This window comes from Crotalus tigris, unplaced genomic scaffold (assembly GCF_016545835.1).
Source record: "Crotalus tigris isolate CLP2741 ecotype Arizona unplaced genomic scaffold, ASM1654583v1 scf7180000019161.1078591, whole genome shotgun sequence".
Lineage (NCBI taxonomy): Eukaryota > Metazoa > Chordata > Lepidosauria > Squamata > Viperidae > Crotalus > Crotalus tigris.
Genome location: NW_024097408.1, coordinates 745,318 through 758,098, shown reverse-complemented (window position 1 = coordinate 758,098; position 12,781 = coordinate 745,318). Strand labels below are relative to the sequence as shown.

Sequence of the window (12,781 nt, the reverse complement as noted above, 5' to 3'; positions counted from 1 at the left end):
TGCTGACTCTATTATTAGGCACAATAAGTCCCCTCTCCAAAGTTTTTTTTTCTTTTTAATTATTAGAGCTTCATTATCTCCATTTGTATGAAATGTGCAGTTTATGTTTAACCTGAATGATAAATCATCTTTGCTAATGAATGTATCAGCTCTTTCTGTGACTTCACTGTGTCTATATATGTGTCCCCATACAAGATTTTGTACACATTACTGTGTGAATATATTACATAACATTTCATGTGCTCATCCATTACAGCATGCAACATTTATGCTTCCAGTATTCTAGAAATGATAAAGTATATTTCCTCACAGATTTATAAAAATGTACATTCTTCTAAAGAAATTGCACAAGACCTCTGGGAAATATCTCTAGTGCAGCTTTCTCCAAGCCAATGCATTTAGTTAGCTTCAGCTCTCAGAACCCAATTCTGGGGAAAACTGTCTTAGTTTATCAGATCTGCAGCATAGCTGCTTCTAAAACATCTGTATAAAGCATTTTAGAGAGGTTTGATTTGAAATGCTTGCATTTAGGACAAGGGTACCTGGACTACCTTTTCTGTTTCTCCGAGAATGTAATACAGTGATGGTGAACCTATGACATGCGTGCCAGAGGCAGCACTCAGAGCCCTCTCTGTGGGCACACATGCCGTTGCCCTAGCAGAGTTCATCAGAGTAGCGAACACCTGGCGTTTGGAAGTGACAGGGCAGGAAGTGAGCGAGCAAGCAGCGTTAGATGGCGAGGGACTGGCCCCCACTGCCCTGGCCCCGGGCCGCTCATACAGTCTGCTGTGACCACTGCAGCCACGCTCACCCAGTGCCCCCACCCTGAGGGCACCACAATGCTGATGCAGCCCTGGCACTTTGCGATAAATAAGTGGGTTTTGGGTTGCAGTTTGGGCACTCGGTCTCTAAAAGGTTCGCCATCACTGATGTAGTATATTCTGAAGGTATCTTTTCTCATTTTGTTCTCTAACTGCAAATCAAGAACTTTGAATCAAAATGTATAGATTACTTTTTTTAACCATACAAGGGAGTTTAAATTATCAGCTCACCAAGCATTTAATGTTTTCCTCATTCCAGCCCCTATGTACCTAGGTTAGCATTGTGACTTTGCCAAAAATGCTGCTCCTTTTAAAAAAACAACAACCTTGCATGAAGGTTTCCAGAAGAAAATCCATTCAGATGAGCAAAAATTATTTTAGGAACCTGTCTGCTTATACGTATGAATAATGTACATAGACATATCTTTCCAGAAGCAAGAATTACATATTTGTATGTATATGTAATTGTATATGAAGATTATTCTTTGAGAATAGGAAAATCATATATGATTAAGGAAAGTAAGGATCCTACTAATAGGGATGGTTCATAAATCCGACTAATTTCAGAGTAACTTTCTCCCAAATATATCTACATAGAACTGCAACTCAGGTTAACAATTTAATACGCCTTTGTGCTTGGAGATAAATCTCATTCCACAAACCTGCTATCAACTTCTGAAATCAAAGACGTAGAGCTAGGCTATAGCACCATGTTGGCAACATAATTATAAGCCAGTTGCTCAGAAGTAAGGGCAGTGTCAGTCCTGATCTATGTACCATGATGTTTGCAGAAAACATCTACCATAGAATCTGTCAAGGTATAATAAGTGCAACAAGATCCAATATTTCCAGATAATGCTAAGCAACTATCAGACTTTATTCTGAAAATAGTAAAGTGGAATAAGAACGTTCACAAGCTGGCTTTTACTGCATTCATTAGAGATTTTGATACTAACTCCCTTAGCTCCAAGGAAGACTAGACTTTTATCACTCTGCCCCATTAACAAAATTTTATAAGGTGTCTGGATGACAGCACTTTCATTTATAACCCTCTTTGACTTTTCTCTTACCAGGAAAAAAAAAACGATTAAGAAGGAAAAGATGAAATACATCCACAATGTCTTTCAGTCAGTAGTACAAGATGCTAGCTATCCATCTGGATAAATCTGCTGCCAGAATTGGCACAGTTGCTTCACAGGAAAGAGCCTTGACTGCTAGACTAGATTTAGGTCTCTTAACAGAAGTCAGACAACCACAGTTCCTGTTCATAAAAAGAGCCTTTATAAGAAACTCTCTTTTGGTGTGATGTAAGCTTTCCAGAGTTGGGAGCAAGATTTCTTTTCCCACAGAATTTAGACAGAAGGACCTCAGCAGGTGGTCGCATTTGATTTTATTTGAACTCAGATGCTTGGCAAGGTCAAGGTTGGGGAGTTCTGGATGAAAGCTTACGAATGCAGGCTGGAAATGGAAATTGTTACCCAGCTGACAGTGATCCAAAGGAGAATTTAGATACAGTAAAAGATTCTTAAACTCTTTCTTTGCCAGGAGCAGTTTTGTTGGAGGCATATGATTGGTTGATCTCTGCTGAATTAGACTGGAAAAGGTAGATTAGCATTCTGGCTTCGCATCTGCCCAGTAGATGCTTCTGAGAAATCCACAGCAGGGGAGGTAGTTGCAACCTTAGCTGAAGCAGTTTCCCCAACCAAATGTGTTGAACCTGGGCAGCTTTTGCCCTCACTGGTTGAACAAACTGGGGACAGTATAGTTCAGCATGTTTAGAACCCAGAATAAATAATTTTATTGCACAAGGGATGCAGATACAGAAAATAGATCTATCAATTCTGTGTCACCTGAATTACTTCATCTGTCTATCCTATTCCATCTTTGTAGTGAAATACCATCAAACTGACCAGGAAACAAAACTTCTTTTGTTCTAGGAACATCTACCTAGCTTAGTGCATACCTGAATGTAAGAGAGGATGACTGCACTTGGGTTCTTTTTTTTTTAACCTCTCGCAAAAGTGGAAATTTATGGTGGAATCAATTCTTGCCTGCAAGTTAGTACTGTGGAACAAGAGTTGGGCTGTGCACGTGCGACTATTCCGAACGAAGTGCTCTGCACGTGCTCCGAGGAAGTCACAGCCCCTTCTCACAGCCCAGAGTTTTGCTGGCTGGCCCATGATCTGGCTGGCCTGCCCGCCTGCTTCCTGCAGTGCCGTGGCGTCGCCGGGTGCTCGTGTGCGCAAGGGGTTAAGCAAGCGTGCCGGCTGGTCGGCGTGCGCTCTCCCGCTCGCTCCAGCGGCGGCGTTGGACTAGGTTTCTGCTGCCAATGAACAAGGCCGGCCGGTTGGCCTGTCTGTCGCCTATTCTTCTCCGTTGTTGTCTCATCTTCCTCTTTCCCGCGGTGCCATGATGTGAGTATGGTGCAGCCCTCCCGCCGCCGCTGCTACTGCCGCTGTTGCGCCCCCCGCCCGCCTCCCCATTCCACCGCGCGCCCCTAGAATGTGGCTGGGCCCCGCAGCAGCGGCTGGGAGCCTAATATCGGCGGCGGTACCAGAACCATGGCCCGCTACGACGGCGGTGGGAACCAGCAGCAACAGCCGGCCCTCTCGTCAAGCTGGCCGGCCTTGGGGCCCCGGCGCCGGAGCGTCTGGTACATCTACAGGTACGGTAGAAGGACCCAGAGGAGCACGCCGATCGGCAAGTACCCGGCCGTGGGGCCCGGGCTCGCGCGACGGCCGTAGCGGCGAATGTTTCCTCCCCCTTTCCTTTCCAAGACGATTGCCATTCACGCTTCGCGGGCCCCTCGCCTGCGCCCCATTCATTCCTTCGCCTCGCGCCCGCCCTCCGCAGCCCATTCACGCCCGCGCGCCTGCCCGCCATTCATGCAGCCTTTCAGTCAGCCATCCAGCGCAGCTGCCGGCTCGGCTCCCAGCTCGCGCCCTCCACGCAGAGCGCTCCCCCTCCCCCAACCTACTCTATGCATCCGGCCATTCAACCTGCGCGTGCCCGCCCGGATGGATGGATAACGAGTGGGACCCGCGGGGTGGGGGTGCAGGAGAGATGCTGGCGGTGTGTGATGGATTGAAGGTGCCTGCCAGAGATGTTAGGTATGTGAGCGCGCGTTCATACTGTGGGGGTATTAATATGCCTCTTCTGGAAAAGAGTCCGTGTATTCAGGGTGTGCGTCAGTTAGAATGCTTGCATGTACAGATGCAGCTCTGCATATGGATCAGGATTGTTGGGTGTTTTCAGTTGCTTAGAATTTTTGCTTCTGTAGAGGATGCTTAAAAACGTGTGGGAATGGCTGGCATGGTGTCTATATGGAGGTGTGCTTTGTGCATGAAGACTTAGGAAGCCGGAAAGCAATCCAATAATCGATTCTGGGTGTTTGCCGTGGTGTGGCCATGAATCCATATATTCCTGTGAAGGCTTTGTGTATGTGTATCTCTGTGGGTGTGTATCTGCAACTGGGCATGCATGGGTACCATTCGCTGTATGCAGGTTTGCTGTTGATTTATGCTGTTGTCTAAACTATTTAACATTCTGAGGCATTATGGACAAGAAATGAAAATATGCATGTACTTCTCTGATATTCATGCATTATATCTTTCTCTGCATACTCTCTATATTATAGCTTGTTTTAACCTTTGTAGTGGGACATAAAAGCTTGAACAGCAAACCTGTAAAGCATGATGTGCTAAATGCTATACATGCACTAAAATATGGTTTTTTTATTGTGTATATGTGTACATTAAGGCAGCACATTTCCATCCAGTTTCAACATCATCCTGCAAGGTGTCATGTTAATGTGTTCTTTTATACAGTTTTATGTGTATGTTGTTTTCTATGTGGGCCCCTGAAGATGTGCTTAGTGATAATGAAAAAATATTTTAAACACACGTATCTTATGTATATATACAATTGGATGATACCTTTTTGATGCTTTGTTGTATTTGGTCAGATGTTATGTGCCGATTCATGCATGTATATTTTAAATCTGATGTTTCTCTAACACCACATAACTTAATATGCAACTTAATGCAGGCTTGCATTGACATTTGAATATGACACAATCCATACCTGCTCAGATTTATAGTACATTCATGTTACTCTATGAATACATAAACCAACTTTTTCACAATGTTCACCTAATGATGGAAGATAGCACTTTCCCATTTTAATTAGAAGGTTGAGATTCCAGATCCTTTTACATTTAGACTGCATTGTTGAAGACTGCAGTGGCAGGAAGCTCATCTGGTTGTATCTTAGATTGGACTCTTGAGAATGGAGAGTTTCTAAGGCCTTGTTCAACAAGGGTTCACTGCATATGGAAAGCTAGTCTATCAGTTGCAGTTTGCTACATCAGGATACTGAAGTGGTGTGTTTAAATATATGCAGCCTAGAGGACTTTTTAATAAAAACTCACCAATCTATTTGCAAAAGTACTCTAGTTCCACGATACACCTCCTTCAAAACTGCGATTCTCCAGAGGTTGCTGAGCTTTAGATCTCAGCAACAATGAGCCAGTAGGCTTGCAGTGAGAATACAACGAATTATGGTTTAGAGACACCAGAAAGTCCTAAAATTCCCCATTATAAAATTGATTATGGTGCAGAAGGAAAAAGCTTGCCTTGGTACCCATGTTCCACGTACATCACCAGAACTTGCTATTTCCTCGCATTTTTATATAAGTCGAAAGAATTGATCTTCACTGTAAGAAAGATCCTTTCTGACTCAAAAGATTTCCCAGAAAGATCTCATGGAAACCCATATAGAAGTAGAGGCTGGAGTTCTCGTTTGTTTCTTTCTAAATTCTGGAAATATTTTGGGAGTGTTAAGCATTAGTAAATATTGGATGAGTCTGGATTTGTGCAAGGTTTTAAGGCGCTTGATAGATCATATATTCATTTCTGAGCTATGCAGTTATGTATGTTGGTGTACATATCAACCTGGTACCGTTGAAAACTATGGGAGTTATAATGTAATATTTCTGGAGGTGCCAGATTGGGAGAGTTAGGGTTATATGTATTCACTACAATTAATGGTCTCTGTCCAGGAAATCTCATTTCTTTGCAACAGTTGTTGCCTATGTGAGACAGTGTTAGACCCTTTCTAGAAATATTTCTGTAAGTGAAATATATTTGAGAAGGAGGACATAGGAACATATCTGCATAAATTAGGAAGTCTGCATCCTTCCATTTCATGTTCACCTCATATATATTAGCTTTTTTAATCTGTTGTTTGCCCCAATACTATGTTTTGATGCAGATTCAAGAGAATATTCTATAAGCTGACTGCAAACTTGTGATCCACCAAAGCAAATACAGTCTGGCGAGTATGGGTTTGTTACGCATAATGTCGAGAAATTCTGTTTAATTAACCTTACTTCCCATTATAGGCCAAAATAATCAGTCCTTCAGTGTAGGATCTTAGGGAGAGTTATTGACCAACCCAAGTCTTGAGACCATCATTTAAGTTTATACAATTTACTGTAATGTATTAAAGAGATTAATAAGATACCCTAGTGATACACGCAATCAAAGTGCCTTAGTAGAGTGAAAGAAACCTTCCATAAGAGTAATTTTTTTTAGAAATCAGAGATTTGGTGATTTAATCTCCTGGTTTTGGTTATCTTACCACTCTTGAGATATAATTCAGTTGCTACTTAGCCTTAAGCCTTTTCTAACTTTCATCACATTTATTTAATTCACAGAGATTGCCCTGTTTCTTTAACTATTACTTGGCAGCTTGAAGTTCCTTTTTCTTACTTTTCCAGTTAATCCTATTTATCCACAATTTGGTTTTTACCTCTCTGACCTCTTTGTCTTATCTGTTGTCCTATAAAATTTCTTACCTTCCATTCTTTTGTTACATATTTTTGTATATAAAGAATTTAATAATTTGAAAAAACAGTGCATTAATAATATGAATAAACATGAGCAGAAAAAAGTATAGTATGAGTAATTCACAAGCCTATCTATGGCCTGTAAGGTGCTTGATGTTATTCATTTAGATAACATCAGGCAGGACAAAAAAAAAAAGGGGGGGGGGGAGAAGAAGAAGCAAAAACACTGATGAGTTATTTTACATGCTGATATAACATAGGGGATTTCAGTGGATGACGTGCTGACAGGGGATGTCAGATATACCGTAGTTGTTATAAGAAAAATAGTATAGCATGTATAACATAACTAGCAGCTGGAGTTCACACTAGCAGAAGAAAACTTCATGGACTTGGAAGGAAATTTGATGTCTTGAAAAATTTAGCAGTGCGGATCATTACCACTCCAATTGTAGAATTGGCACTTAAACAACTTGTGCCCGTTGTCTGAATTCCTGTCAGTCTGTTCTGTGCTGAGAAGTATTTTTTTCTTGTTTGGGAGAATACCAGCTTTGATCACGCAATGAGACAACTAAGTACGATACTTTTGTTCTGTGCTGTGGAGTTCATCTGTGACTTTAAGCTTTTTTTTTCTGTACTTAATGCTTTCACATGGAGCAATGCACATTTTGTTTGAAGGCTTGGAGCCCTGTAAAAGAGTAGGGGATGTGCAATGTTTGTAAAAGCTATATCTGCAGCCTGAATTGATTGCATTGCTTCTTCAGAATTGAGAATAAAGGGAGTGCAGTACCATGAATATACACAGTTATATTCAATGTTCTACAGTTGTTTCCTGGAACAGCAGACTAGGTTTCCTCTATAAGTGATGTCACATTATAAATGCATTATCTTGCCATTTTTATATGAGCCATCCTACTACTTTTAGTGGTAAGGTCTCATGCAAAATATATTTGCAGTAGGAGATTATGGTCATTTGTTATATATGTACAGATAGTCTTCGACTTACAACAGTTCAGTTCAAAGTTATAACGGCATTGAAAAAAGTGACTCATGATTGTTTTTCAAAGTTACGACCTTTGTAGTATCATGTGATCAAAATTCAGGTTCTTGGCAACTGATTCATATTTATGACTCTTGCTGTGTCTCAAGGTCATGTGATCACCTTTTGTGACTTCTGACAAGCAAAGTCACTGGGAAACCAGATTCACTTAACAACTAGGTTGCTAACTTATCAACTGCAGTGATTCATTTAACAACTGTGACAAGAAAGGTTGCAAAATGTGACAATATTCACTTAACAAGTGTCTCACTTAACAACAGAAATTGTGGTCATAAGTTGAGGATTACCTGTATTGTTAAATCTTATATCTGTAAATCTTGTACAGTATGTCTCAAGTAGGCAGTAACAGAGATACTCCTGTATGATGCTAGCTATTTTGCAGTGAGGTATAATGTTTGCAGCTTGTTTTGTGGAGACCCTTTGCGCCTTCTAGTGCTTCATCCCTGGGTAATGAGCGAGTAGAGTATTTGCATTTGCAGTGTGGGGCTTAGTGCAGCCAAAATTCTGTGCAGTGTCTTTGGAAATCTGGCCAAAGCAGTGCTGTCTTCATTGGCTCTGGCTCACCGATGCTACTGTTTTATAGAGAGCAGGTACCTGCTATGTTTGCACTGTCAGGGCTCAGTGTAGGGAAGAGGAAGAAGAGAGAATTAGAGCCTGCACATTTTGCAGACGTGGTACATTACAAATTACCTGCACAAATGATTCTATGTTGGCAACATATGAGTAACACAGGGCTCTTCTGATTCTTTATGCAATGAGCAAGTCTGAATTGGGAGTTCCCTTTAACATCTAGATGACTCCTAACCTGTCCTATCATTTTTTTCTTTCGCAGTGATTACATCATTAAAGAGAAGACAGTGCTGCTTCAGAAGAAGGACAACGAAGGATTTGGCTTTGTGCTAAGAGGGGCTAAGGGTGAGAGGGGGAGTTAAGGTCATCCTTGGAAATTAGGGTTGTCCCTGGCTGTTTTGACTGATTATGCAGATGGACATCCACAGTGATTCCCCACCAATCTACAAAGCTTACAGCAATTGTGGATGTCTCTAGGAAGAGCCAATAAAGAATAAATAGTTCCCATTGGAACCATGTCCTTTTCCCCTAGATGTTGTGGAGCTATCAGCAAATGCATCGGGATCAACACAAATGGGTGGAAAATGTGACTGTATGGAACTTGGTTTTCTAACAAAGAAGTCCAAGTTGGTGGTTGGCTAGAACCTTTCCTTTTCTCCCAGATAACATGTGGAATTCAATGTTGGATGCTCAAAATGAAGGACAAAGGAGTCGTGCCTATGCTCTTAGGCAGTAGAAACTGATTTGTATGCTTGAAACAAATTTGATTCCATTTCCTAGAAGGTTGGTATGACAGAATTCCAAAGCCAGGTTCCAAATCCATGCACTTTTATTGGCTGTAAGTCTTCCCCAGCTTCCTAAGGACTCATTTCCAGATGCATCCTTTCACACCTCTCTCTCTTTACAGCGCAGACCCCAATTGAGGAGTTCACTCCCACACCTGCTTTTCCTGCTCTTCAGTACCTGGAATCAGTGGATGAAGGAGGTGTGGCTTGGCGAGCTGGTCTCCGCATGGGTGATTTTCTCATAGAGGTAATGGTTTGGCACAATGCTGAAACTCCTCTTTGGACTTCTTCATACAATATCTTAGCACTATTAGAAAATGATCTACGAATTTTCAATAAGGTAATGTCAGAATATGGTTGCTAGCCAGTATGAAGTGTCATACAGTTTTATGCTGTGTATAAGTTGGAATGGATGTACATAAAAAATGCAGAAAGGTTTGTTCTGGTTAAGCTTACAAAGCATTTGGAATTGTCCCAGAATTTGGAAGAAACAACAAAATGTGGATCTCACAACAAAAGATAATTCCCCAAACAACAGATGGTTCTCATATAAAATGGATGAGGCAATAGCACACTGGGAAAAAAGTGCCAGGATATTTGAAAAAAAAAAAAATGAGATTGGCTAAGCTTCGATGGATTGGTCAACTACTGTTGAAAGGTATAACTGATCAAGTGATATTTGAAGGTGTGGGAACTGTAATCATTTGGAACATCTCAGGGAAAGAGGTACCATATGAGAATCTTACCTGAACTTCTCTCAAATTTGCACCTGGCCACTCAGACTTTGCATGGCTGTGTGAATGTATAGAGAAATGAAGTTACACACCTGCATTTGTTTCTATGTGACTAAATATAGATATGATGGCTGGGAAATTCTGGGAGCTGAAGTCCATGTTTCTTAGAGTTCCTAAGGTTAAGAAATGCTGCTCTATATAAAAAAGAGCAATGTACAGGTGCTTTCCAGCTCTCAGTACAGTAGTATTGTGACAAAGATACATGGACATACATCAGTGCTTATTTGATCAACTATATTGGATCCCAAATTTAAAAAAAAAAATCCTGTTATTCTTTGGTTGCTACTTCCCTGTTGTGGTTTCCGTTTACCTCTCTGAAAGTATACATTTGCATGGTAGCTGCTATGAGGTGTGTTTTGGGGAGGTTTATAATGCTTCATGAGGGATATGAATTAATCAATGCATTCTGAAAATTCATGATTTTCATTATATCCTTCCTACACACTCATGCATGATCCTCCCACCAACAAGAATTGATCATAAAGAAGAATTCTGTTGGGTCAGACAATAGAATTTCATTCTGTCTATTTCCAACCCTTTCTTTTCTCACAATATACAGCCATTTGTCCTTCTCCCCTTAGGAGATAGTACCAGTGGTAGACTGCTCTGTAACATGGAAGTTTCAGAAGACTTCCATGATTAGCATTCTTTGATGGATTTTTCTTCTGTGAATCAGCCTATAGCTTATTTAAGATAACCTCAACCAAAAGTAGTGGCTGGTGGTTTTTTAAAATTAATCCTATCAGTTAATTGCACATCAGGGGAAAAGGTTGCAAAGATTAATTCACTTTGTGCTATATAGTCATTTGAATACATGCAAGAAGTTAGTTGGAGCATGCTAGCAGTAAAGAGAAATAAGGTAACAAGGGCACATGATTCAAAAATGACAATATTGAGATATTCTCTGCTGTCCCCAAAACTCCACACCCACATGGATAATGTCAGTTTTTGTTTCAGGTAAATGGACAGAATGTGGTAAAAGTTGGTCATAGGCAAGTTGTCAATATGATTCGACAAGGGGGCAACAACTTGATGGTGAAGGTTGTCATGGTAACACGGAATCCTGAGATGGAGGAGGCCATGAGGAAGAAAGGTACCATTCTGAGATTGTCTTGAGTGGGGAAAGAAGTCTTAATGAGTGTATATTATCCTGAGGGAGCTGGATATGGAAGCAGGGGAGAGATCTGCTTTGCATGCAGAAAGATTTAGGATTAACTATGGCATCTTCTGGATTGTAGTTGTTAGCAAGAAGTATCTGCATTCTTTGAGAGATGAATAGACTTCATTAGTTTTAAGAAGAGTGCTGAAGTAAAATCATGAATTTATATTCACACAACATAGCAAACCAAATACATACATTCATATCGCGTGTCAAGCTTTGTGGCTTTAGTGACTTAGCCATGAATTAAGGCCATTTGGTGGTTTTGTACTTTAATATATTGTGTAAACTCCCCAAATAAATTTATTCAAGAATCAGGTTAAGCAAGCTTTGTGAACCGAACCAAGAATTCTTTTCAAAAGCAAATAGGCAAGTGGGTTGGGGAAAAAAGTTAGCGGTGAGAGTTGGAGCAAGTTTGGATCATCGGACAAAATCCCAGACCTACCACTTTGTTTTTTACTTTAGCTGCACCACAGCAGACAAGACGATTACCCCCTCCATCCATCTCCTTGCGTTCCAAATCTATGACATCGGAGTTGGAGGAAATGGGTAAGGATACCAGTGAATTGCCATTTTCTGTACCAAAAGTATGGGGGGATTGTCTTCTAGTGCTTCCCATCCCAAACTGATGATACACACACATCCATTATAGGAGGGGAAGCTGCATTATATTGGAAATGCAATATAATCTGCGAACTTGTATTCTGTAATTTTTGTAAGAAATAATTGTGCTTTGGTGTGAACGCTAAATATAATTTTCCAGAAAAGGCTTTTGAATCATTTTGTAGGTTTTCAAGTATGCCTTTGGTTAAACTAACCTGGACCAAATATACTGAATCTTTTACATTCAACGTACCTTTACTATTTACTGGAATTAATGCATGCCAAGCTTATATATAACAATAGATTTTCCATCCTTGTAACTGCAGAATTCAGTGCCACCTCCCCTGGGCAAATGCCCATATTTTTCTTGATTCACAAGCCCCTTCTCTACAGGTAAAGTTTACAAAGCTGCCCAAAAGAAGAGAGCAAGGGAATGGAAGCTGTTACTTTTTTCTCTCATATATTTACAGCAGGAAAAAAGACTAGCAAGGTGGAGGACCTAGGGAAGATTCCCAGTAGACTTTTACTGAGGTTCTGGGAGAAATTTAGCATGGGTCAAAGTTCAGGAGTGTTATTCCTATATATGCTGTTACCATCTAAACAGATTTTGAAATTGTTTTCATAGAGAACAGATGCCTCAGAGTATTTAAGAAGACAGGTGTGGTAACCTGAAAATGCTCACAGGAATTCTGTATAGATGACAAAAACTACAGAATAGTAATCTGGACAAATCAGTAAACAAGTCAGTTTGGTCTAGGAGAACATTCTTTGTCATTTGGGGAATATATTATGTCATAATATCCTTTTGAGAAGATTCACACAGAAGATTCTTTCATACTATAGTTTTTTTATATCCCACTTAGAATCCCATAGGGATTGTTTGAAGGCTATCCTGTGTAGGTGCTTAGCCATCCTTTTCCCACATGGTATCTTCCAGATATGCCAGACAGGTATTCATCCATTATCTGTGTAATAGTTTGTTTTGACACATTGTGGAAGGGTAATTGTGGTGGGGCAGAGTGAGAGAGAAATACGGAAATTTCTTTCTTAAAAACATGGAGACTATTCTGGTAGATCTTCCACATAGAGAGGGTCATGCTGTGAGCTGGACAGGAGCAGTATTTTCTGCTTTTCTTTTGTCACC

At 40.6% G+C, this 12,781-nt stretch overlaps 1 protein-coding gene across 14 annotated transcripts in view; it reads left to right on the top strand.

Annotated features, from left to right (window-relative positions):
* The window catches only part of SHANK1 (SH3 and multiple ankyrin repeat domains 1), a 120,408-nt gene that overhangs the window by 86,739 nt on the left and 20,888 nt on the right, over positions 1 to 12,781 (top strand). For all 14 annotated transcript variants that reach the window (XR_005558719.1, XR_005558718.1, XM_039360211.1 and 11 more), the window contains 4 exons: positions 8,559 to 8,641; positions 9,204 to 9,328; positions 10,833 to 10,968; positions 11,500 to 11,583. Coding sequence is in view for 12 of the 14 variants with exons in the window: in XM_039360211.1 (XP_039216145.1) it covers positions 8,559 to 8,641; positions 9,204 to 9,328; positions 10,833 to 10,968; positions 11,500 to 11,583 (428 nt within the window). In the remaining 2 variants the exon portion in view is untranslated. The remainder of the gene's footprint in view (positions 1 to 8,558; positions 8,642 to 9,203; positions 9,329 to 10,832; positions 10,969 to 11,499; positions 11,584 to 12,781) is intronic.